Source organism: Oncorhynchus nerka, linkage group LG13 (assembly GCF_034236695.1).
Source record: "Oncorhynchus nerka isolate Pitt River linkage group LG13, Oner_Uvic_2.0, whole genome shotgun sequence".
Classification (NCBI taxonomy): domain Eukaryota; kingdom Metazoa; phylum Chordata; class Actinopteri; order Salmoniformes; family Salmonidae; genus Oncorhynchus; species Oncorhynchus nerka.
In genome coordinates, this window is record NC_088408.1 from 64,522,671 (window position 1) to 64,548,780 (window position 26,110).

At 43.3% G+C, this 26,110-nt stretch overlaps 1 protein-coding gene across 1 annotated transcript in view; it reads right to left on the reverse strand.

Moving 5' to 3' along the window:
* Positions 1 to 1,554: 1,554 nt before the first annotated feature.
* The window catches only part of LOC115140665 (voltage-dependent N-type calcium channel subunit alpha-1B-like), a 149,550-nt gene continuing 124,994 nt past the window's right edge, over positions 1,555 to 26,110 (reverse strand). Inside the window, 13 exon segments of the mRNA XM_065026553.1 lie at positions 1,555 to 4,373; positions 4,376 to 4,463; positions 5,015 to 5,235; positions 5,981 to 6,182; positions 6,966 to 7,004; positions 8,561 to 8,677; positions 9,341 to 9,476; positions 9,671 to 9,912; positions 10,112 to 10,239; positions 17,813 to 17,920; positions 18,604 to 18,709; positions 21,403 to 21,499; positions 21,789 to 21,916. Coding sequence (XP_064882625.1) covers positions 3,892 to 4,373; positions 4,376 to 4,463; positions 5,015 to 5,235; positions 5,981 to 6,182; positions 6,966 to 7,004; positions 8,561 to 8,677; positions 9,341 to 9,476; positions 9,671 to 9,912; positions 10,112 to 10,239; positions 17,813 to 17,920; positions 18,604 to 18,709; positions 21,403 to 21,499; positions 21,789 to 21,916 — 2,094 coding nt within the window. The 3' untranslated portion in view covers positions 1,555 to 3,891.

Below are 26,110 nucleotides of genomic sequence, written 5' to 3' on the forward strand. Positions count from 1 at the left end.
GTGAAAATGAAGTTGAATAAAACTGACCAACAGCTGCTCCAAGTGGTTGGGTATGGTATTACTGCATGGTGAAAATCAATGTCAAAAAAATAGGGGCCATTTTATAACTGTCCACAGAATGTTTAATTCTATCATTGAAAATGGTAGGAGAAATTCTTTCAGCAGACACCTGCTGAGACCATTTGCCGAGACCCAATTCACGTAAAAAGTTTGAAGTCTCACGAGTCACGACAAATGGAAAAGTATAGAGAAATGAAATCCACGAAGAAAGGTGTGTGATACATTGATGACCTCGACCTTACCTTTCCGAACGATGTACGAGCCCGTATCCTTTTGAATATCTTTAATAGCGGCTCCATGATAGTAAATAGCCTACGATAAATTCAATAATTTTTAATGGGAGATAACATAGCTCTTGTTCCGTCTTATACACAACAGCAATGACAACAAAAATAACAAAACAAAATTCATTCGAATATCTATGTTAGGTTGTCAAATTACTTTCATTACTTTAAATCGCATGATTAAAAATGTACCATTGTCTGTAAATTGCTGTCTTGTTTTAGGCAGTCTCAAGACAGTAGATGCTTCAACTGTTTCCCGCAACTTGAGCATCACCGGGATGTTCCACCTTGTGTATTTTGGGGAATGTCTCTGCCTACTGTAGGCTGCCCACCAATAACATTGCGCCATTGACAACTTATTGCACAGCAGACACCTTCACCCATCCTAATAAGTCAAACACCTCTCTTGTACTTTCACTGGACATCAACTGTTCTCTTATTCAATAAACAAATCATTTTACAGCTATTATACATATTGAGGCCTGTGTGTTTCATTTTTTATTTTTTATTCAAGGAACTTGGCTTCATACAAAATGTAAATGTAGAAACAACTGCAGAATTCAAATTCTGGCCAATAAACATAAATCAGGCAACAAAAACTCAGACCCAAATAAGGAATGTTCCATCTCTGTTGCATGGCTGGAACTATCATCATTGTTCAATACTATTTTTATATAAAGTAATTTTTTCCAACAAACCCCACAGATTATATATATATATATATCTATATATATATATATATATATATATATATATATATATATATACCGTATATGTATATATATCAAAGATCAATAAAAATGAACAAGAAATTAATACATGGTATCAAAAAAAGTACTACAGTTTTTACATGCACATACATTATCAGAACATGCAAACATGATTTTCTCCAGAAAACAGCCACATGTACACTGCAGTTGGTATGCAGCGAGAGAAATAGGAACAGTTCAATGTTTGGCAACCAACTGTGAGAGACTTTGGCGTGGATATGTTTCTTTTGAAATAGTACAGAGGCCGTAGAGATGAAGGAAGAGACTGATAGTATAAGTTTAAGTTTTAACCCACTACGGCAACATGTCAAGGGGAAATAATTGAAGGTACCTGTACAAGAATGTGGATCATTTTTACCATTTTTACAGTTTATTCAATGTTTATGAACACCCTCCTCTGGACTGACCCCCCCCCCCCCCCCCTCCCCCCTATTAGGTGACCTAACATGGAACAGATGACCATTAGTATGACATTGTTTACTTACTTTTTAAGACAAGTTTTTCCTTTTGACATCGTCAACGTGGGTAAATTGTATGCATGCAAATATATAAAGTTGCTGTATTTCTAAATATCCTCTTCATTTCTGCTTCAACTCGTTGTGCCGTACGCATTTTAAAATATATGTTTTATACATGTTTGAAAACGTTTTTTTGTTTTTTTATAAAGATTTGGTCACAATCATGCTGTAGTATGAATCTGGAGATCTCCGCATGTAAAGCTACAATATGGATGAAGTATATGACCGTAGTGTCCTCTTGTTGCATAGCCCTACTTTCTCTGTCATCAAAACCCTGCTTCTGGGAAATATGCAGTACAGAACCCTGACGAGTGTGCAGACATTGCAACACCTGGCCCCGCCTACTGTGTCTCCAATACTATCAGTAATTGAGCAACACTTTTGCTGGAGTAGAGCATTCCTTAAACAGCACACCGTGCCACATTCCACTACCAATGTAGAATAGAAAAGAACCAAAACTCTTCCAAGCACTAGATCATCCATCCCAGGGAAACACGTTTTTTTTTTAATTATATTGTATTAATATCCATATATATTATCTGAAGCAGATGTGAACCATCAACATTATCTGTTACCATGGCTGGGTAGATAGAACGCTAGAAAGTGTGAACCATATTTATGCTATATCAGACGGGCTAAAACCTTAACATAGACGGGTCTGAGCCAATGGGGAGACACAGGGGGGTACAGTGTGCTGGTGCCAGGGGCTCGACTCAGAGTATACACTCATTAGGGATCTGCATCTATCTCTGCTTCTCAAGCACATCCATCCAAAAAGTGCACCCTGTTTGTTTCTCATCAGATTCCTTATGTTCTATACTAACTCTGCAGTTATAGCATTGAAACAGATGGTAGCTTGCGATGCTTTCGCAGTTGACTAACCTCACCAGGAAAGTGACTATACACCACTACATCTTCATAAGTGTTGTGGACCAGGTTTATGATTTACACATGCAGTGTTACTCTGATTTTGTCTTCCTAACTGGATTTATATGCTACTAATGCAGTTTTCATGTTTGTTAAGTGTTCATACGACGATTTTGCCCCAACCTTCGTCATCCCCACTCAAATTGATGAAATATATTTAGCAAAAGGAATATCACACGTGAAAATGATCAGCAATCATAGGTTAATTAATAGTGTACATTAAAAAGCATTTCTTTTTCTTGAAGAAAAGTTGTTGTTTCTCAGATAAGGCTTTCTGTACATCTTGCTCTCCTGCAGAACTACCAAATAACTACTTAAGTGTTGATGCTTTACAGAAACGGGTTTGACTTTGCATCTTTACTACAGCATGTCTAAAAGGATAGGCACTTTGTTTTAAACATCTGAAGCAGACCGTCTGTAAGAAACATTCAACCTGAAATGATGGCAAACTTGAAGCAATTTACATAAACAAAGTTGTTTTTACAAGATACAAAATATGCACACAATGAAAAGATAACATATACCATAGTTGTATATAAAACCAATCACATTTCATTTCCTCTCCTCATTTCTCTGAAGTAGTAGTAGTGAAATTTGCAACGGTAAACAGTAACAATTCGACAATCACTGTCTGTAATGACAACATCGATCCCTCTATTCGATCAGGCTGTATCTTCTGACAGAAAGGGAATGTCATATAAAGGGCTAGGCTACTGTAAATCCCTTTATATAGTGGAATGGTAAGAGTCCCAAAGCAAAGTAGAATAGCTGTTGTGCAGTTTTACTTTCAAGTGCCTTTCTTAGGGAAGTTTGAATAAATCTCTCGGACTCCTTCCTTATCGCGTGTTGTTACAGATACTAAACAATACATGGGTGTCCCCCTGCTCATCACAGAGTTAGCAAAGAGGCCTGCTGCTCGCCCATCTCTATTGTGAGTAACTGTAGTAGAGTTTCTTATGTCACTATTTGGGTCACTATCAAGACTAGTTAAAGCATTTTTTTTTTAAAGTTGGATGTTCTCAAAGTAATTCAGTTTGATAAAGAATCAAAGCAAAAGTGCCCTCAATTAAACATGCCACTGTCTTCAGTGCATAAGACGAAGTGGGATCAAACTCAATTACCAACAATTCACCGAATCCACATCCAATTTCATTTTCATCCAGTTCCTAAAAACGGTGCTGCTTTGTTCACATTCAAATGAATCCCAACCCTTCCTTGGCTCCCATTAGCTTTACATACAGCAACAGTGTAAACTAAATCCTTCAAAAAAAGATGATAAAACTCATCACGATTCCTAAGAAAATGCAATAAAAACATCTGTTCAAAGCCATGCTAGCACCATTCATCCTCATCTGCCTCGTGGTAGTACCTGGGTGCCCTGGCGCCAGAGCCAGACTCCGGGCTGGCGTTGCCAATACCACCAAAGGTGAAGTGGTATCCGTTGGGCACCGCATGGCTCTGCTGGGGTGGCGGAGGCAGGTGGAGGGGCCCCGGCCCCATCTGAGGCAGTGCGGTCCGAGGTGAGCGTGCTCTGGCAGCATAGGGGCTCAGCAGCTCGTCCCGGAGGCTGCAGTACAGACTGCCCTGGCCCTGGGCTTCCCTGTGACTGTAACCCAGGAAGGGCTCAGAGCTGATGCGGGTGACAGGGGAGGGGATGTGGGAGGAGCCACTGTGCAGCAGGGCGTTGTGCTCAGACAGCCCGCGGCTCAGCCGGCCAGGACTCAGGGTGGGCAGGCCACTGCTACACTGGGCAGACACAAAGTGCACAGGGGAGGAGTTGGCAGTCTTGTAGGCCACCCCGGGGCGGGGGGTCAGGGGGTCTGGGGTAGCTGCCTGCGTCCACGGCTGGGTGTGCTAGCCCCTGAGGTCATCATCACTGGGCTGCATTTAACCGAACCACTACCCTAGATGAAAATTGGACAAAGCAATTTAAAACAATAAAAACGATGAGGTCATGGTCACCAGAAGGAAGGGAAAGACACCAACATTGGATGGAGAGGAGAGAGAGGACAGTGGGAGAGGACAGACGACACAACCAAGGTGGACAGGGCAGCAAAAGAAAGGAGAAGAAGACAGACAAAATGGACAGAAAATGGTGAAGAAGAGGAAAAAGAGTGGAAAGAGAATTGAAAGGCCATGAGTGGTTGTACTAAAGGCAGAAAGAAGAGAAAGTTGAGTTTCAGCCGAGGCAGAAAGAGAAAGCAGACAGATCCTCATCAAGAGAGTTGCACACAAAATACACGGTGCTGTACTAAACCAGACAGACATATACTTACTGATAATGTGTAGTGTGTGTATTGTTCAGATTCTCATTGCGTACCTGATTCCTTCCCATGCTCTGCTCATATCATACCAAGCCTACAGTATACCCTGCCATGTTTTGTCCTGACATATCCTGCCGTACCCATACTGTGCCCTGCCCTGCCCATATCCTACCCTACCAATGCCCTCCCACCTGCTTGTTGATGCTGGGGTCCTGCACCTCGCTGGGGGAGGTGGCACAGCTGGTGGTGGCAGACTTGGTGGTGTGGCAGTGTTCCCTGCTGCCGTAGCGATCGCAGGAGTAGTAGCGCTGCTTCTCCCCTGCCGTCGAGTGGTTCTTCCTCTCATGGGAGCGGCCGCGGTCCTGCACCCTGTCTCTAGACGAGGGCTCTGCAGCCGGGTCTCCTGGTGTACCTTAGGAATACACACCAGGGTTAGGGTTATGGCCAGGGTTGAGGGTAAGGACATAACCCTAACTATAATCTTGGCATAAAGCTAACCCTAACCCTAGCCTTATGTTCAAACCGGGCCTCAACCTACTGTAACCCCCCCCCCAATTCACCTCTTAAGCCCCATTCAACCGCTGATTGCACCCAGTCTATACCTCACTCACAGATTCTTAAACACTCACAAAGGCCAGACTACTACCACACCAAAGGCTTTTCTCCCCTAAAGTTCTCCTCTCCCCAGCATTGCCCTGCTAAGACAAGAGGTGCCCATTATTAGCAGGTCATTGGGTGTGCATGTCTGTCAGTCCCTTTTATCTTTGTGATAAAGGCCAGCTGCAGAGCTCCATTCTAACACCCAGGCCTGAACGATGCCTCCATGGCGCCCAGAGCGGATCTCTATAGACGAGCCCCAGCTGGCTGGGCTAATGGTCTGCTTCTCACTCTCATGGTCCAAACACCCACATTTCGTGATCAGGGTATTGGTGGTGGGCACTCATATAACATACACAACAAGAACCCCTTTAACCTCACCGATAAAGTGATCCCTAGCATTGCACATTTAAAACACGATTGGCATTGCTGGCAAAAATAATATTACCCTGTGTTTCAAGAATACGATTGAGCACAATCTTTGATGTGTGTGTGTGTGTGTGTACTTGTAGTGTGTGTCATTGTGTATTCGTGTCTGTGTGTGGTGTTTGTGCACTAACCAGCGGTGCTTGGCGTCCTGTCGAGTGACCGCTGCTTCTTGTCCCTCTCTCTACGGTGGTGGCAGCGGTGGTGGTGGTGGTGGTGAGGCCTTTCCTGGATGCTGGGCGTCTCCAGGGTGTAGTCACGCAGGTTCGCCTCTTGGGGGCGCTGTGGGGCATGGGTGGACGCAGAGCGCTTCATCGGGCTGCAGTCAGGAACAGGCTGTGTGGAACCAATGAGGAAGAGGGATCACTGACTAGTGTATGGAAACTTACATCGCTGCTAAGCTGAGTGAAGCGCGACCTGTTATACAGATGTTGATCTCTTCTCTGATCGGTTTTCAAAGTGAACTCGTAATCCAGCTGGAAATTGTAATCATCATTGTGATTATCAAACTGGAATGCTGATCGGAAGATGAGAACTGAGCGTATGGGATAAAGGAGACGTAATGCACCTCACCGACTGCATTGTGAAACACCATTTCCACCTAGTGGAGACACATCTGTCCTACAGAGCCTCGCTGCAAAACATACGACTCACATGGTCAATGTCCTCAACAGATATAGTCACCTAGGTAGATTGCTGTTGGTAAAACCATAGACACGGCTACCAAGTGGGCAGATGTGTTTTAATGAGTGTTGTTCAGTCCCCGTAGAATGATGAAAGGAAAAGCCTCCTCTATGAGATGCACTTCACCTGGCTAGGCCTTTGATTTCAAGTTTTACACCGAGCTTAACTCTTATCCTAAAATCACTCGGTATATCTCCCATATTGTATACGACAGAACAGAAAACATGTAGACTGCGTTCTTAATGTACGACCAAGTGTCAAACACGGACCATACGGCAGAAGCATATGCTTGCGGGACCGAGCATTTTACACACCTGCATGGCTAGTTAATACAAAATAGAATTTAGTTTTACACATACTAGTACATTGGGATCAACAAACAAAGAAGATGTGGTGCAGGGGAGATACTGAGGGACCGAAGAAAGGGATACATACGGCCAGGAGGGTCCCCGGGGAGTGGCGTGACTGGCTCCTCTGTCACACAGCGGAGAACCAGCATCATCGGAAGGCATCAAGCCAAAGAGACAGGAGAGAAAACGAGGTGCAGACGGAGAGGGTGACATTGAACAGTTAAGACAAAGAATAATGGAGAAGTAGCAGGAAAATAACAGTGGTGTTATTACATGCTTATTAAAAAGTAATGATCCCTTTGTAAATATGACATAATTATGATTGAAGGGCCACTGAGGGCATTTGCCGTTCAGCACGCCTTTTTATAGAAAGGGTCAACCGGTTATATCTCATTGTGTTTCAGCACCTGGTAATAAGACAGAATTACCCATTCCAATCAGACAGAACTGGTCTTCATGTCTTGTGATACTCAATGCCCCCCATCTCTAGCCTAGATTCCTAGACCATGAATACTAAGATATCCTAGAAAACATATCTGGCTCTTTAGCTTTTGTTCTCGTGAATCAAGCTTCTGATCTAGCAGAGGGCAAGTCTATGGGGTAGAGCTGCCCCTAGGGAATCAAAAAGGTTTCATCCATATTAAGAGGTGCTGAAACCACTAAATCAACATCTATTGCCTCTTATCATCCGGCACTCCAGTTTAAAGAGATTTGGGCTTAGCTTCTCACTGGGATTCAGGTGAGGGTTCATGTCGGCCCTGGGTGTCACATGTCAATACTGCACAAAGAGGAGGTGGAGGCAGGCTGGCTGGGAGATTTTACGCCCTGATCCTGTCTGGCATCGCCAGGGAGTGGGAAATGAGGCATTACCCCAAAAAGGGAAAACATTTAATTAAGCGATGGAAAACCAAGCCGGAGAGAGAGTGAAATCCATCAGTCTGTTTCAGGGTAGAGTTCAGACTACGTGCCTCCCCATTTCACTCTAACGATAGCAAGCCATCTCAGAAAGGCCAACTCTAATTGTCTTTGTTGAAGGATTTCCTGCCCTCGTTAGAAAAAGTGAGAAAAAGTAGACAGCAGGTCACGAAGCAATCTCCCTCTCCTCTCATCCAATTTATCCCCCTCTTTACATTCTCTATCTTATAGTAACATGATTACTCTCTTCCTCCCTGAATGCATGAGGGATCACCCCTTTCATTTTCTACCCACAACCATTTTGAGCCACTATAATTTTTGTATTTCCTTCTGTTGGCAGCAGAGGAAAAACGATACAGGACAAATAGTTGGCGGTCTTCCAGGCTCTAATGAAATTATTCAGGACTTCTTCTGTGCACTAAAAGTAGGATCAACACACATCTATTCTAATTGGCCTCTGAAAGGAATGCACTTAAATGCAACAATCGATCAACATAAATATCACTCAGGAAATGAGGAGCTGATTATATTTCTTGGGACGAATTGAAGGATTCATTTTTGTTATTTTTCAGCAGTTATACTGCAGTAATGTTGGATGAAATTGAACCCCTCATAAAGATAGCCACCTGACCATAGTAATCTGCCCGCAGTATAGCCACTGATGTGTAACAAAATGCAACCATGCTTTCTCCAATATAGTTTAGTCATGGCATGCCGCATCTGCTATGCTTCACAAATGATGTGTATGTTTTAGGGTGTCTTTACCTGTAGCTCTGCGTTGAGGCGGGGCATGGATACAGCCCTCCCCTGGCTCTCCAGTCCAGACCCAGGACCAGGCACTGTGCTGTCACTGGTGTCCACCTTCCTCATCTCCACTGACTCCTGGAGGACATAACACACACACATAAGCACGACACACACGCACACACACACACACACACACACACACACACACACACACACACACACACACACACACACACACACACACACACACACACACACACACAGAGAGAGAGATACGTGCTTGCATACAGATAAGTATATCCAGTCAAGTTAAGTACTAGGAACAGATACATCAGGAGAGAAAATGCAGGTCGCAAGCCATGATGTTCATGTGTGCGAAGGCCATGATGTTCATGTGTGCGAAGGCCATGATGTTCATGTGTGCGAAGGCCATGATGTTCATGTGTGCGAAGGCCATGATGTTCATGTGTGCGAAGGCCATGATGTTCATGTGTGCGAAGGCCATGATGTTCATGTGTGCGAAGGCCATGATGTTCATGTGTGCGAAGGCCATGATGTTCATGTGTGGGATGGCCATGATGTTCATGTGTGGGATGGCCATGATGTTCATGTGTGGGAAGGCCATGATGTTCATGTGTGCGAAGGCCATGATGTTCATGTGTGCGAAGGCCATGATGTTCATGTGTGCGAAGGCCATGATGTTCATGTGTGCGAAGGCCATGATGTTCATGTGTGCGAAGGCCCTGATGTTCATGTGTCTGTAATACAGCAGAGGGCAGTCTGGAATGGCTACAGTACCTGGGGAAGGGTTGTGTTTGGGACATCTTCAGACTGGCCCCTTTGGATAGGTGTCTTATTCCTGGGTCTGTGGATCTCTCTAGACTTCTCTGACACCCAGGAGGATGATCCTTTCATGGTGCCATCATGGCCTGGCCTGAATTGTTAATCATAAATAAATGTAGACGTTAGTCGTCATACAATGACTAACTGATTGTAAATTAAAATTGTTTTGTATTATCTTTGCCACAAGTCTTTGTCAAAGGCAAAACACAGTTACAATTGTCATAAATGTAAACCCCCAAAACATTGGGATTGTTTGAGACACTCCCCGCATGCTAGTGAACTCACAGTGTGCCTCCGTTGTTGAGCAGGGTGGAGCTGGGTCTAGGTAGGGCCTGAGGCTGAGGAAGTAGTTCACAGGGAGGCTCCATGGTGTTGAGCAGGGTGGAGCTGGGTCTAGGTAGGGCCTGAGGCTGGGGCTGAGGAAGTAGTTCACAGGGAGGCTCCATGTTGTTGATGGCCTTCTCCTTCTCTTTCTCCTGCTTGTAAGTCAGGGGCAGTATTGGTTTAAACAGAGCCCCCACCTTACCCTGTGGATGAAAGACGGCAAGATGCTCAACATACTGAACATGCACAATATTGATCCAGGTCTCTGCCTCCAGAATATAGTCAATCAAAATTCTGGAAATGTGAGTCATATTGGTTTTGTTAGGAGATGTTTGAAACATTTTCATCCATGGGTGAAATGTATGCCTCCTGGGCATCAGCAATAGTGTGTGTGTGTGATACCTGGGAGCCGGCAGCATTCTGTTGCTGTTGCTGCTGTTGCTGCTCCTTGAGCCTCTTGGCTCGGTTCTGCTTGTAGTAGTCAAAGATCATCAGGGCTGCATACACCTTCCCAACAGTAAGCTCATTGGCTGAGAGAGGTACACAGGGGAGTGGTTGATGAAAACCTCTGAAAACCTCTGACTTATCCATTATCTCATCCATCTGTATTGGTCTCATCCAAACTCTCTGATGCCAGTTTATCGCTAATACTATTCAGTCGATTTAGCTGTTTGAAGAAAATTGCTGCATGCCAGGCTTGAAAGAAGGAGAGAAGAAGTATCTGTTTAAAATGCCATTGTTCTCAGGTGAGATGCTTAGATCCTGCCACAAGATGTCAGTGGAGACAAAGCAGATGACTGGAATCTTAACTGACGGCCAAGTGAGAGCAAAGGTCCTACATGTTATGGCAACCTGTGTGTCATCTACAGTTTGGCAGGGGATCAACTCTTACAAGAGCAGCAAGTATATTATTTTATTAAATTAGAAGCTGTTAGTATTGTCTTGCTAGGGCAATTGAAATTTTTTTCTGCCTTTTACCTAGTAGCCTAGTTAACTTCACTAGGGTAGGGGGCAGCATTCGGAATTTTGGATGAAAAGTGTGCCCAAATTAAACCGCCTGCTACTCAGGCCCAGATGATAGGATATGCATGTAATTAGAAGATTTTGATGGAAATACTCTAAAGTTTCCAGAACTGTTAAAATAATGTCTGTGAGTATAACAGAACTGATATGGCAGGCGAAAACCCGAGGAAAATCCAACCAGGAAGTACTATTATTTTGAAAGGCTGTTTTTCCATTGAAAGCCAATCCACCATACAAAGACATAGGACCCAGTTCACGAGCTCTGTGGCTTCTTCTACATGTGGCCAGTCTTTAGGCATTGTTTCAGGCTTTTACTCTGACAAATGAGGGAGATACAGCACATTCAATCAGTGGCCAGTGGAAATTTCCAGACATCAGCCATGCGCCTGATCGGGAACATGCCTTTCGTGTTTCTCTTTTTCTATTGACGAAGCTTTTGTCCGGTTTATATATTATTTATGACAAAAACAACCGGAGGATTGATTTTAAACATCGATTGGCATGTTTCTACTAACTTTTATTGTACTTTAAAAAACCTTTTGTCTGGACTTAGTGCATGCGCCTTGAGCATTCGGATTAGTGGACAAAACGCGCAAACAAAAAGGAGGTTTTTGGTCATAAAGAGGGACATTATCAAACAAAACAAACATTTATTGTCTAACATGGAGACCTGGGAGTGCCTCCAGATGAAGATCATCAAAGGTAAGTGATTAATTTGAATGCTATTTCTGACTTTTGTGACACTCTCCTTGGCTGGAAAATGGCAGTATGGGTTTCTGTGGCTAACATAATCGCAAAGTGTGCTTTTGCTGTAAAGCCTTTTGAAATCTGACACAGCGGTTGCATTAAGGTGAAGTATATCTTTATTTCTATGTTTAACACTTGTAGCGTTTATCAATGTTTATAATGAGTATTTCTGTAATTGGATGTGGCTCTCTGTACTTTCACCGGATATTTGTTTGAGACAATGCATTTCTGAACATAATGCGCCAATGAGATTTTTGGATATAACTATGGACTTTATCGAACACAACATACATGTATTGTGTAACATGAAGTCCAATGAGTGCCATCTGATGAAGATCATCAAAGGTTAGTGATTAACTTAATCGCTATTTCTGACTTGTGAGCCCTCTCCCTGGCTGGAAAATGGCTGTATGGTTTTCTGTGACTAGGTGCTGACCTAACATAATCTCATGGTGTGCTTTCGCAGTAAAGCCTTTTTCAAATTGGACACTGTGGTTGGATTAATAAGAAGTTTATCTTTACAATGGTGTATAATACTTGCATGTTTGAGGAATTTTAATTATGGGATTTCTGTTGTTTTGAATTTGGTGCCCTGCACGCTAGCGTCCCACATATCCCAGAGAAGTTAACATGCTTAAATGTCTTACTCACATTGGCCACGGAGAAGGAGAGCCCACAGTCCTTGATAGCGGGCCGCGTCAGTGGCACTGTATTATCCTTGTACCGGAGAGGTTAATCACTGCTGTTTGAACTGTCTGATTACTCAGTAGTTGTGACTGTCGTTGTGGACTTAGATTAGTTTCTGGCCTATTTGTGTAACAGTCCTGCTAAGTTGTGGGCGTGTTATATTGTAGGGAGTGTATTCTTGACAGCTGCTAAGCAATCAACAATCAAATCGAGTTGTTCTGCGGAGTTATTCAAGGAAGGAAAGTAAGGAAGGGGGTCAGTATTGAGTAGCTTGGATGAATAAGGTGCCCAGAGTAAACTGCCTGCTGCTCTGTCCCAGATGCATATTATTAGTAGTATTGGATAGGAAACACTCTGAAGTTTCTAAAACTGTTTGAATGAAAACCTGAGACAAATCCAACCAGGAAGTGGGAAATCTGAGGTTTGTAGTTGTAGTTTCATTTAAGTGATTGCCTATCAAATATGCTGTGTCTATGGGGCCAGATGGCTTCCAGCAGATGTCAACAGTCTTTAGAACGTTGTTTGAGGATTCTATTGTGGAAGCGGGTCGAATAAGAGCTGTTTCAACAAGTGGACTAGGCTGTGGCCAACCAGTTGTTTACTGCGCGGTCACGCGGGCGCGCCGTTCCTTCTTTTTCCTCTGTAATGAATACGCTACTGTCTGGTTGGAATATTATTGAAGATTTATTAGAAAAATACCCTAAGGCTTGATTGTAAACATCGTCTGACATGTTTATACAAACTGTAATGGAACTTTTTTGACTTTTCGTCTGGATTTTGCACTCGCGCATTGTGCCTTTGGAATAGTGAACTAAACGCACAAACAAAAGGTATTTGGACATAAATATGGATGTAATCGAACAAAACTAACATTTCTTGTGGAAGTGGGAGTCCTGGGAGTGCATTCCGACAAAGATCAGCAAAGGTAAGTGAAGATTTAAATGCTATTTATGACTTTTGTTGACTCCACAACTTGGCGGGTAACTGTATGGCTTGCTTTTGTGGCTGAACGCTGTTCTCAGATTATTGAATATTGTGCTTTTGCCGTAAAGCTTCTTTGAAATCTGACACAGCAGTTGCATTAAGAACAAGTTTATCTTTAATTCTATGAAAAACATGTATCTTTCATCAAAGTTTATTATGAGTATTTCTCTTATTTGATGTGGCTCTGCAATTTCTCCGGATGTTTTGGAGGCATTTCAGAACATGGCACCAATGTAAACTGAGGTTTTTGGATATAATTATGAACTTGATCGAAGAAAACATACATGTATTGTATAACATTGAGTCCTGTGAGTGTAATCTGATGAAGATCGTCGAAGGTTAGTGATTCATTTTATCTATATTTCTGCTTTTTGTGACACCTCTCTTTGGTTGGAAAATGGCTGAATGCTTTCTGTGACTAGTTGCTGACCTAACATAATGATATGTTCTGCTTTCGCCGAAAAGCCTTTTTGAAATCGGACACTGTGGTTGGATTAACGAGAAGTGTTTCTTTAAAATGGTGTAAAATACTTGTATGGTTGAGGAATTTTAATTATGAGATTTCTGTTGTTTTGAATTTGGCGCCCTGCAATTTCACAGGCTGTTGGCGAGGTGGGACGCTAGCGTCCCGAACGATCCCAGGGAGGTTAACACTTTTTTTGTTACTACATGATTCCATATGTGTTATTTCATAGTTTTGATGTCTTCACTATCATTCTACAGTGTAGAAAATAGTCCAAATAAAGAAAAACAATTGAATGAGTAGATGTTCTAAAACTTTTGACCCGTAGTGTATGTTCCCCTTCAGTCCCTATACTTTTTGGCCCTGACAGAGACATGGATTTCCCCAGACACCACTGCTACTCCAGCTACTTCATCTGACTATATGTTCTCTCATAGTCCGAGAACATCTGGTCGTCGCAGTGGTGGCACACTACTCATTTCTCCTAAGTGGAGATTTTCTCTTCTCACCTGTTGATCTCCTCATTTGAATTCCATGCTGTCACTGCTCCACTCAAGCTTAACATTTATATCATCTATCACCCAACAGGTGCCCTTGGAGAGTTCCTCAATGAGCTTGACACCTTGATAAGTACATGTCCTGAGGATAGCTCACCACTCATCATACTGGGCGACTTTAACCTTCAGCTTCAATAAATTTCTTTCCACTCCTTTTCTCTTTTGACCTCGCCCTTTCTCAGTCACGTCCCACTCACAAGGCCGGCAATATGCATGACCTCATCTCCACTAGAGGCTGTTCGCCTACTAATCTCACTGCAACCCCCCTTCATGTCTCTAATCACTACTTTGTTTCCTTTTCTCTCCATCTCTCCTCCAACCCCATAGACTCAGCCCCTACCCAGATGGTCATGCGCTGCCGCATCTTCTCTCTTCCTTATGCTAAATCATTCTCCCTCCTGTCACCTGACTCTGCATCTTCGACCCTACTCTCCCTCCCTTTCTGCATACTTTGACTCACTGTCCCCTTTCCTCCCAGCCGGCCCTACCTTTCTCTCCCGCTTCATGGCTGAGTCACTCACTGCGTGCTAACAGAACAGGGCTACGAGCAGCTGAGCAGAAATGGAGGAAAACTAAACTTCTGGAGGACCTATCATCCTGCAGATTCATGTTCTGCAACATTGGTAGCGTACAACCTGTCCTCACACAGGAAGCGGCGCTGGTCCTAATCCAGGGACTTGCCTACGGAGCAGCAAGGGAACTGCACCTCCTTACCTTCAGGCTATGCTCAAACCCTACATCCCAACCGGAGCACGTTCCACCACTTCTGGTCTCTTGGCCCTCCCACCCCTACTCAGCCCAGTCAAACCTCTTCTCTGTCCTGGCACCCCAATGGCGGAAAAACATCTGAAACCCTACCTCTTTGAAGAGTATCTTAACTTCTTCGAGATAGGGGGCGCTCTTTTAATTTTTGGATAAAAAACGTTCCCGTTTTAAACAAGATATGTTGTCACGAAAAGATGCTCGACTATGCATGTAATTGACAGCTTTGGAAAGAAAAAACTCTGACGTTTCCAAAACTGCAAAGATATTATCTGTGAGTGCCCCAGAACTAATGCTACAGGCGAAACCAAGATGAAATTTCATACAGGAAATGGTCCAGATTTTGAATGCTCTGTGTTCCAATGTCTCCTTATATGGCTGTGAATGCGCCAGGAATGAGCCTGCACTTTCTGTCGTTTCCCCAAGGTGTCTGCAGCATTGTGACGTATTTGTAGGCATATCACTGGAAGATTGACCATAAGAGACTACATTTACCAGGTGTCCGCCCGGTGTCCTCCGTCGAAATTATTGCGTAATCTCCAGCTCCATGCGCGTTTCCATTTTCTTCAGAGGAGAAAGTCAACTGCCACGAATGATTTATCATCGATAGATATGTAAAAAAACACCTTGAGGATTGATTCTAAACAAAGTTTGCAATGTTTCTGTCGATATTATGGCGTTAATTTGGAAAAAAGTTTGCGTTGTAATGACTTAATTTTCGGGTTTTTTTCTTACCCAAACGTGATGAACAAAACGGAGCGATTTGTCCTACACAAATAATCTTTTTGGAAAAACTGAACATTTGCTATCTAACTGAGAGTCTCCTCATTGAAAACATCTGAAGTTCTTCAAAGGTAAATGATTTTATTTGAATGCTTTTCTTGTTTTTGTGAAAATGTTGCATGCTGAATGCTAGGCTTAATGCTATGCTAGCTATCAATACTCTTACACAAATGCTTGTTTAGCTATGGTTCAAAAGCATATTTTGAAAATCTGAGATGACAGTGTTGTTAACAAAAGGCTAAGCTTGAGAGCTAATATATTTATTTCATTTCATTTGCGATTTTCATGAATAGTTAACCTCTTGGAACACTAGGGGCAGTATTTCATTTTTGGATGAAAAAACGTTCCCGTTTTAAACAAGATATTTTGTCACGAAAAGATGCTCGACTATGCATATAATTGACAGCTTTGGAAAGAAAACACTTTGACGTTTCCAAAACTGCAAAGATATTATCTGTGAGTGCCACAGAACTGATGCTACAGGCAAAACCAAGATGAAACTTCAAACAGGAAATGAGCAAAATTTTTGAGGCGCTGTTTTCCATTGTCTCCTTATATGGCTGTGAATGCGCCCTGAACGAGCCTACACGTTCTTCCGTTTCCCCAAGGTGTCTGCAGCATTGTGACGTGTTTGTAGGCATATCATTGGAAGATTGGCCATAAGAGACTACATTTACCAGGTGTCCGCCCGGTGTCCTTTGTCGAAATTGGTGCGTAATCTCCAGCTGCAAGCATTCGTCCATGTGATTCAGAGGAGAGAGGAGACTTCCACGAACGATATATCATCGAAGAGATATGTGAAAAACACCTTGAGGGTTGATTCTAAACAACGTTTACCATGTTCCAGTCGATATTATGGAGTTAATTTGGAAAAAAAGTTCGGCATTTTGATGACTGAATTTTCGTTTTTTTTTGGTAGCCAAACGTGACGAAGAAAATGGAGCGATTTCTCCTACACAAAGAATCTTTCAGGAAAAACGGAACATTTGCTATCTAGTCTCCTCATTGAAAACATCCGAAGTTCTTCAAAGGTAAATAATTTTATTTGAATGCTTTTCTTGTTTTTGTGAAAATGTTGCCCGCTAAATGCTACGCTAAATGCTACGCTAGCTATCAATAATCTTACACAAATGCTTGTTTTGCTATGGTTGAAAAGCATATTTTGAAAATCTGAGATGACAGTGTTGTTAACAAAAGGCTAAGCTTGAGAGCTAGCATATTTATTTCATTTCATTTGCGATTTTCAAGAATAGTTAACGTTGCGTTATGGTAATGAGCTTGAGGCTGTATTCACGATCCCGGATCCGGGATGGCTAGAATCAAGAGGTTAACGTTGCGTTATGCTAATGAGCTTGCGGCTATAATTACACTCCTGGATACAGGTTTTTTTTGTAGCCAAACGTAATGTACAAAACGGAGTGATTTGTCCTACACAAATAATATTTTTGGAAAAACTGAACATTTGTTATCTAACTGAGAGTCTCCTCATTGAAAACATCTGAAGTTCTTCAAAGGTAAATGATTTTATTTGAATGCTTTTCTTGTTTTTGTGAAAATGTTGCATGCTGAATGCTAGGCTTAATGCTATGCTAGCTATCAATACTCTTACACAAATGCTTGTTTAGCTATGGTTCAAAAGCATATTTAGAAAATATGAGATGACAGTGTTGTTAACAAAAGGCTAAGCTTGAGAGCTAATATATTTATTTAATTTCCTTTGCGATTTTCATGAATAGTTAACGTTGCGTTATGGTAATGAGCTTGAGGCTATAAATAGGATCCCGTATACGGGATTGCTCGTCGCAAGAGGTTAAATAACTCTCACAGGAAAATGTACTTGATTCGATTGTGATGTGTTGTTGGCTCATCTAGCTATCTTAAGATGAATGCACTAATTGTAAGTCGCTTTGGATAAGAGTGTCTGCTAAATTACTACAAATTGTTTATGTTGTTTCAGAGTGAGGAGTCTGGGGCTTGCCACTTTAAGATGTGGCATAAACAGAATCACAGACAGTCCAGGTATCCTTCTTGTAAAGATGAAATATATCAGTGACATGAAGCAAGGATCCGAGAGGACTGCCGTGCAGAGGTGCTTACGTTTGTGTGGTGTAACCAACAGATCCATAGTCTTCTGTGAAAGGCTTGGCCAAACTGTAGAGAGCTCTTTCTTCAGTTCAGCATCAGAAAGACGCTGGGCAACCATCCCTAAGAAGAAGATCGCAAGAGAAAATAGAATATTCTTGCATCAAATACACAATTATCTAATTTAAGTATAGCAACAAAAGATAAAGACAAAAGTAAACATGAGCTTGCAGAGTCATTGTGGAGGTGAACCAGAGAGAATAACTAATTGAAAGCGGCAGTGAGCAGTGAAGCTAGAGAAAAGCATACTGCACTGTGACGTCATTCAACTACAGCAGCACAGGCCCTAAACACAAAACCCACCACAGAGCAGCCTAATGAGACCAAATGGGACCCATATCTACTAATGCAAACCTTCTGTAAGCAACAAACAAGCAGCATATGTCCCTGCTACGCATCCTGGGGACATCACAACATCTGTCTGTCTGTCTGTCTGTCTGTCTCTCTGTCTGTCTAGGAGGACAATGTGATGGATCGCTAAATCTAACATTTACAACTAGTGTTTGTTGCTTTTGCTTGAGTCATCAAGTCGGCCTCATATGCACCTAGCCTATCATGTATCACACAGGGGTGGAGAGGGGACAGAGTGTGGGGGAGTGAGGACAGGGTGGGGGGAGAGGGGACATGGGTAGGGGGGAGAGGGGACATGGGTAGGAGGGAAAGGGGACAGGGTAGGGGGAGAGGGGACAGGGAAGGGGGACATGGGCGGGGGCAGAGGATAGGTAGAGAGAGAAGGGCGGTCTCACCTGAGGACAGTTTGATCTCCAGGGCCGTGCGGATCAGGGCCATGAGAGTGGAGGTAAAGTGGACTGTGTTGTCATCAGCGATGGGCATGTTCATCTTGACTAGCCGCTGGAGAGAATGTGTGGACGGAGGAGGAGGTTAGAAACACACTTCTACTGTTAACACTTCATCCAGACCATCAGCCAATCAGGAGAAACCAGTCTGTGTGCTGCTGGTAATATTCACAGAGGCCCCTACAGCACACAAAAAGCTTTCTCAACGAGTACAAAGAGGAGACAAACTAAACATTCACATTCACTGCTATTGGCTACAGTATGCACTATGCTGCAAGTCAAAGTGCACCGGTGCAAGACTGACATTGATCGAAATAAAAGTGAGAAAGGGCATGTACGCATAACCATGGAAGTGCCTCAAAGATCTCAGGAGCTCCACTCTGTGGTTGCTATACCAACAATCAAACTGAGGTAAAAAGGTATGACGCTGCTCAAGTCATAAACATCTTGAGAACCAATGCCTAGCATCGACAGAAAAAGCATGTGTCACACACAGTCCATTCCAAATAACCTGAACTGCTTATCAAAAGAGATGAAATCTACACCACTATATGCATACAGAGCACTATGTTTGATGTTTAAGCTATTGTGGTAGAGTTGAGCTCCCCTGAACACAAAAAGCATTCCCCTACTATCAGTTGCGGTGCAAAAGTACGACAGAAGTCAGAATGAGAAAGGAGAGGAGGGGAGGGGTGAGACACACACACATACATGTGCACACAAATCCATAGAGAAAAAGTAGAGGTGAAAGACAGGATGAGAGAGAATGAAAGATAGAAAGACAGAGAGTAAAGCACACATATTTCTCACACAGGAAAGCAACAGAAGCCACACACACTGGCCCACAAAACCGAAAAAACCCTAGTGGGTAAACTCAGGGGATAGACTGAGATAAGGTAAGGGAGAGCAATACTAAACCCCTTTCCTATAAAACAGATTGATTGGTAAAGGATTTAAATCTGGGGACAGTCCTGGATTGGTCGAATATGTGTGTATTGTAGAATTAAATCGAAAAATTCTTCCATGAATTAATCTGCGCATGCCTGCTGTGTTGGATGTATAGAAGGACAATTCCGACACTTTTCAACATCATAATCATAATCACCATCTCCAGCGCCATACCAGTTCTACATAGGTGAAAATGTCTCGTTTCTGTGATCTGTGGTTAAAAAGATAAGAAGAAAGTTCCCCAGAAATGGACATTTTCTCAACTTGTAGCAAGTTTCTTGCCAGTTTCTTGTATTTTCTTCCTCCCCATGCCCCTTTCTCCCCAAAATCACTATTTTTAAAATGATGATGTCATCAGGTAGAACTTTTTAACTTTATATATTTTTCTACAGAAAGTAGAAATGTGGCATTTTCACATATGTAGACAGTGGTATTGTACTGGAGACAATAACATGAGGTTGGAAAGTGGTGGTTGCCCTTTCAATTACAGAGACGGGATTATATGAAAACCTATTGTGTATTTATTATCCTAAGGAATTTGACACCCACTACCGTAAATGTTACTAAATACTTAGTAACACGTTTTCACATAGTGGGGATCCCGTATGTGTCTCATGGTCTATCTCTCCGCCTTAGTGGACATCACCTCACAGGCTGAGCTTGCTCCAAATAAAGTAGCTATGCCCAAAAAAATAAGGGGAGGGAAGGGGCTACACCAAAGAGATCAGAGCGTTAGCAAAACAAACTAAAGAAACAAGGGAACACTGCAGAGCACAGAGATTGGCTGGAGGTCAAGCCAATGGGAAGACAGGTCGAGCAGAGGGAGTGGCTACCTTGTAGGCGACTCTTGGCGGACATTTCTTTCCCAAACCTAAGGGTGGGGACATGTGGAGGAGCATCTGATACATATCAAGGTACTTGATACGGCCACTTCACAGAGTAGGAAACAAAAAGCCAAATAAAGAAGGATGGAAAGTTAGAGGAGGAAAGGAACAAAATGTTTTTTTTTAAGAAACCAAAATCAATAGGAAAAAACAAAAACAGAAATCTGTGTTATTTAGATTTCCAGTAGCGACATGGAGATGGATGCCATCTTTGGCCACGGTGGACCAGGGATGCATCAGTGCGGTGGTGAACTCAGCTCAGGAGGAAGTGAGCTGCTCAGATTCCTGAGGGGAGACATGGGATGGAAGAGTGAGTCTGGAAGAGTGAGGAGAAGAACACACAGGATGCTGATGGGGAGAGAACGACAGCATTGTACGTAGTGTGGAAGACGGCTTCTGCATGCTGAGAGACATCCAGGGAGGGTTCACCAGAAGCACGGAAACAAAGGTTTCAATGCCAGACTTTTTAAAAAATCTTCATGAATTAAAGCCCTCCTTTCTCTTTACAACGTTTACGTCTAGGATCCCAAAAACACAGTACGTAAAGACGTTGATCCGATTCAGACGTGTTCATGATCTGAATCAATTTAGGACTAAACATCCAAACGTAATGTTTAATCTAACTGTACATAGATAGGAGACGGAACAGGTGCAAACCAGAATGTGTTCTCTGCATACCTCGACACATCATGTAGAAAGTAAGCATTACATAGGGATTCCAATGTCAGGTAGAGTTGGGGTTTAACATGGCTTTGAAAGCTTTGTTTCCAGTCTGGCATCATTAACCAAAGCCAGTCAGTCTGGAAGGGCGGGTGCTAGTGTGTAGGCGAGTCATTGGTGCACAGCCATTCACTTAAGTCTCTTGGCATAGGAACACAAAGCACCCTAGTGGAGGAAATGTTCTGGGGTTGCTAACCTTGTACGCTACCCTATTAGGGCAGTTCTTCCCTAAGCCAAGAGGGGGTGAGATAATTCGTAACAAGTTGTACATATCGTTATAGCGAATCCGTCCGCTGCAAAAAGAACAAGCAGATATAAAAACAACAACTTCAGGACAGCTTCAAGAGAACAATGACCATCAGAGGGCTGATAGGGTACTAGGAGGTATGTTACCATACCGTACCCTCTACATGACACTACATGGAGGATTGTCAGCAAGTCACAAAGTATCAGGCAGGGATTAGGCAGTCCCCTCCATACTAGCAGCTGTAATACTAGATATCTCTCTGACTGGGCATAGAGGCACAGTAGGAGCACCAGCCAGCCAGATGGCTGAAGGGAGGGAGGGAGAGGGACACATACCAGGCAGCAGGGTCGTACTCAGCCCAAACACGGATGAACTCATCCAGATGATGAGGCCCCAGTATAGACGAGTCTCGAGTCAGGTACTCAAAGTTATCCATGATGACAGCCACAAACAGATTGAGCATCTGGAAGATACGATTCACAAGGATTTATGGGAATAGACACAGTATGCTGGCACAACACTAACTCCTGGTCCTACGTTTCAAATCAAATCCAACTTTATTTGTCACATGCACTGAATATAAGTGTAGACCTTACCGTGAAATGCTTACTTACAAGCCCCTAACCAACAGTGCAGTTCAAGAAGAGTTAAAAAAAAATATTTACCAAATAAACTAAAGTAAAAAATTATAAAAAGAAACAATAAAATAACGTGGCTATATACAGGGGGTCTGTGTGCGGGGGTACAGGTTAGTTGAGGTAATTTGTACATGTAGATAGAGACGAAGTGACTATGCATAAATAATAAACAGTGAGTAGCAGCAGTGTACAAAACAAATGGAGGGGAGGGGGTCAATGTAAATAGTCCGGTGGCCATTTGATTAAGTGTTCAGCAGTTTTATGGCTTGGGGGTAGAAGCTGTTAAGGATCCTTTTAGTCCTAGACTTGGCGCTCTAGTGGCGCTTGCCGTGCGGTAGCAGAGAAAACAGTCTATGACTTGTGTGACTGGAGTCTCTGACAATTTTATGGGCTGTCCTCTGACACCGTCTATTATATAGGTCCTGGATGTCAGGAAGCTTGGCCCCAGTGATGTACTGGACCGTACGCACTACCCTATGTAGCGCCTTATGGTCAGATGCCGAGCAGTTGCCATACCAGGTGGTGATGCAACCGGTCAAGATGCTCTCGATGGTGCAACTGTAGAACTCTTTGAGGATCTGGGGACCCATGCCAAATCTTTTCAGTCCCCTTTTCAGTCTCACCCTCTTCACGACTGTCTTGGTGTGTTTGGACCATGATAGTTAGGTGGTGATGTGGACACCAAGGAACGTGAAACTATTGACCCGCTCAACTACAGTCCCGTCAATGTTAATGTGGGCCTGTTCGGCCACGATCAGCTCCTTAGTCTTGCTCACATTGAGGGAGAGGTTGTTGTCCTGGCACCACACTGCCAGTTCTCTGACCTCCTCCTTATATGCTGTCTCATCATTGTCGGTGATCAGGCCTACCACTGTTGTGTCGTCAGTAAACTTAATGATGGTGTTGGAGTCATGCTTGGCCACGCAGTCATGGGTGAACAGGGAGAACAGGAGGGGACAAAGTACACACCCCTAAGGGGCCCCTGTGTTGAGGATCAGTGTGGCAGAAGTGTTGTGCCTACCCTTACCACCTAGGGGGTGGCCCGTCAGGAAGTCCAGGATCCAGCTGCAGAGGGAGGTGTTTAGTCCCAGGGTCCTTAGCTTAGTGATGAGCTTCGTGGGCACTATGGTGTTGAACGCTGAGCTGTAGTCAATGAACAGCATTCTCACATAGGTGTTCCTTTTGTCCAGGTGGGAAAGGGCAGTGTGGAGTGCTATTGAGATTTTGTCATCTGTGGATCTGTTGGGGCGGTATGCAAATTGGAGTGAGTCTAGGGCAGGCCTGGGCAATTCCAGTCCTCGGGGGCCTGATTGGTGTCACACTTTCACCCATCCCTTGCAAACACACCTGATTTAAACTAACTGCATTTTTAACTGAAGATCATGATTAGTTGATTATTGAGTCAGGTGTGTTAGCTGGGGAAAAAGTGTGACACCAATCAGGCCCCCAGGACTGGAGTTGCCCAGGCCTGGTCTAGGGTATCCAGGAGGATGCTGTTGATGTGAGCCACGACCAGCCTTTCAAAGCACTTCATGTTTACTGATGTGAGTGCTATGGGGCGGTAATCATTTAGGCAGGTTGCCTTTGCTTCCTTGGGCACAGGGACTATGGTGGTCTGCTTGAAGCATGTTGGTATTACAGACTTGGTCAGGGAGAGGTTGAAAATGTCAGTGAAGACACTTGCCAGTTGGTCCGTGCATGCTTTGAGTACACGCCCTGGTTTTCCGTCTGGCCCTGCAGCTTTGTGAATGTTGAACTGTTTAAAGGTCCTGCTCACATTGGCTACCGAGAGCATTATCACAGTCATCCAGAACAGCTGGTGCTCTCGTGCATGCTTCAGTGTTGCTTGCCTCGAAGCGAGCATAAAAAGGCATTTATCTCGTCTGGTAGGCTCGCATCAACAGGCAGCTCACGTCTGGGTTTCCCTTTGTAGTCCATAATATTTTTCAAGCCCTGCCACTTCCGAAGAGCGTAAGAGCCGGTGTAGTAGGATTCAATCTTAATCCTGTATTGATTGATGGTTCGTCTGAGGGCATAGTGGGATTTCTTAAAAGCGTCCGGATTAGTGTCCTGCTTCTTGAAAGCGGCAGCTCTAACCTTTAGCTCAATGCAGATGTTGCCTGTAATCCATGGCTTCTGGTTGGAATATGTACGTACAGTCACTGTTGGGACGACGTCGTCGATGCACTTGTTGATGAAGCCGATGACTGAGGTGGTGTATTCCTCAATGCCATTGGATGAACATATTCCAGTCTGTGCTAGCAAAACAGTCTTGTAGCGTAGCATCCGTGTCATCTGACCACTTCTGTATTGAGCGAGTCACTGGTACTTCCTGCTTTAGTTTTTGCTCGTAAGCAGGAATCAGAAGGATAGAATTATGGTCAGATTTGACAAATTTAGGGTGGGGGTGAGCTTTGTATTGCATCTCTGTGTGTGGAGTAAAGTGTGGTCTATAGTTTTTTTTCTCCTGTGGTTGCACATGCTGGTAAAAATGTGGTAAAATTGATTTAAGTTTGCCTGCTTTAAAGTTCCCGGCCACTAGGAGCATCGCTTCTGGATGAGCATTTTCTTGTTTGCTTATGGCCTTATAGAGTTGGTTGAGTGCGGTCTTAGTGCCAGCATCGGTTTGTGGTGGTAAATAGACGGCTACGAATAATATAGATGAGAACTCTCTTAGTAGATAGTGAAGTCTACAGCTTATCATAAGGTACTCTACCTCAGGCGAGCAATATCTCGAGACTTCTTTAACCTCTTCAACCTATGGGGGCGCTATGTCATTATTGGATTAAAAAAACGTTCCCGTTTTAAGCGCAATATTTTGTCACGAAAAGATGCTCGACTATGCATATAATTGGCAGCTTTGGAAAGAAAACACTCTGACGTTTCCAAAACTGCAAAGATATTATCTGTGAGTGCCACAGAACTCATGCTACAGGCGAAACCAAGATGAAACCTCAAACAGGAAATGAGCAGAATTTTTGAGGCTCCGTTTTCCATTGTCTCCTTATATGGCTGTGAATGTGCCATGAACGAGCCTAAGCTCTCTGCCATTTGTCCAAGGTGTCTGCAGCATTGTGACGTATTTGTAGGCATATCATTGGAAGATTGGCCATAAGAGACTACATTTGCCAGGGGTCCGCCCGGTGTCCTTTGTCTAAATTGGTGCGTAATCTTCAACTGGAGGCATTTTCCATTGAGATTCAGAGGAGAACGCACACTTCCACGAACGATATATCATCGAAGAGATATGTGAAAAACACGTTGAGGATTGATTCTAAACAACGTTTACCATCTTTCAATCGATATTATGGAGTTAATTTGGGAAAAAGTTTGGCGTTTTTATTTTTTGGTAGCCAAACATGACACAGAAAATGGACTGATTTCTCCTGCACAAATAATCTTTCAGGAAAAACTGAACATTTGCTATCTAACTGAGAGTCTCCTCATTGAAAACATCAGAAGTTCTTCAAAGGTTAAATTATTTTATTTGAATGGTTTTCTGGTTTTTGTGAAAATGTTGCCTGCTGAATGCTAACGCTAAATGCTATGCTAACGCTAAATGCTGTTACACAAATGCTTGTTTTGCTATGGTTGAGAAGCATATTTTTGAAAATCTGAGATGACAGTGTTGTTAACAAAAGGCTAAGCTTGAGAGCTAGTATATTTATTTCATTTCATTTGCGATTTTCATGAATAGTTAACGTTGCGTTATGGTAATGAGCTTGAGGCTGTATTCACGATCCCGGATCCGGGATGGCTCGACGCAAGAAGTTAATATTAGACATCGCGCACCACCTGTTATTGACACCCCCCCACCGCTCGTCTTACCAGACGTAGCTTTTCTGTTCTACCGGTGCATGGAAAATCCCGCCAGCTCTATATTATCCGTGTCGTCAGCCACGACTCGGTGAAACATAAGATATTACAGTTTTTAATGTCCCGTTGGTAGCATAATCTTAATCGTACGTCATCAATTTTATTTTACAATGATTGCACGTTAGCCAGTAGAACGGATGGCA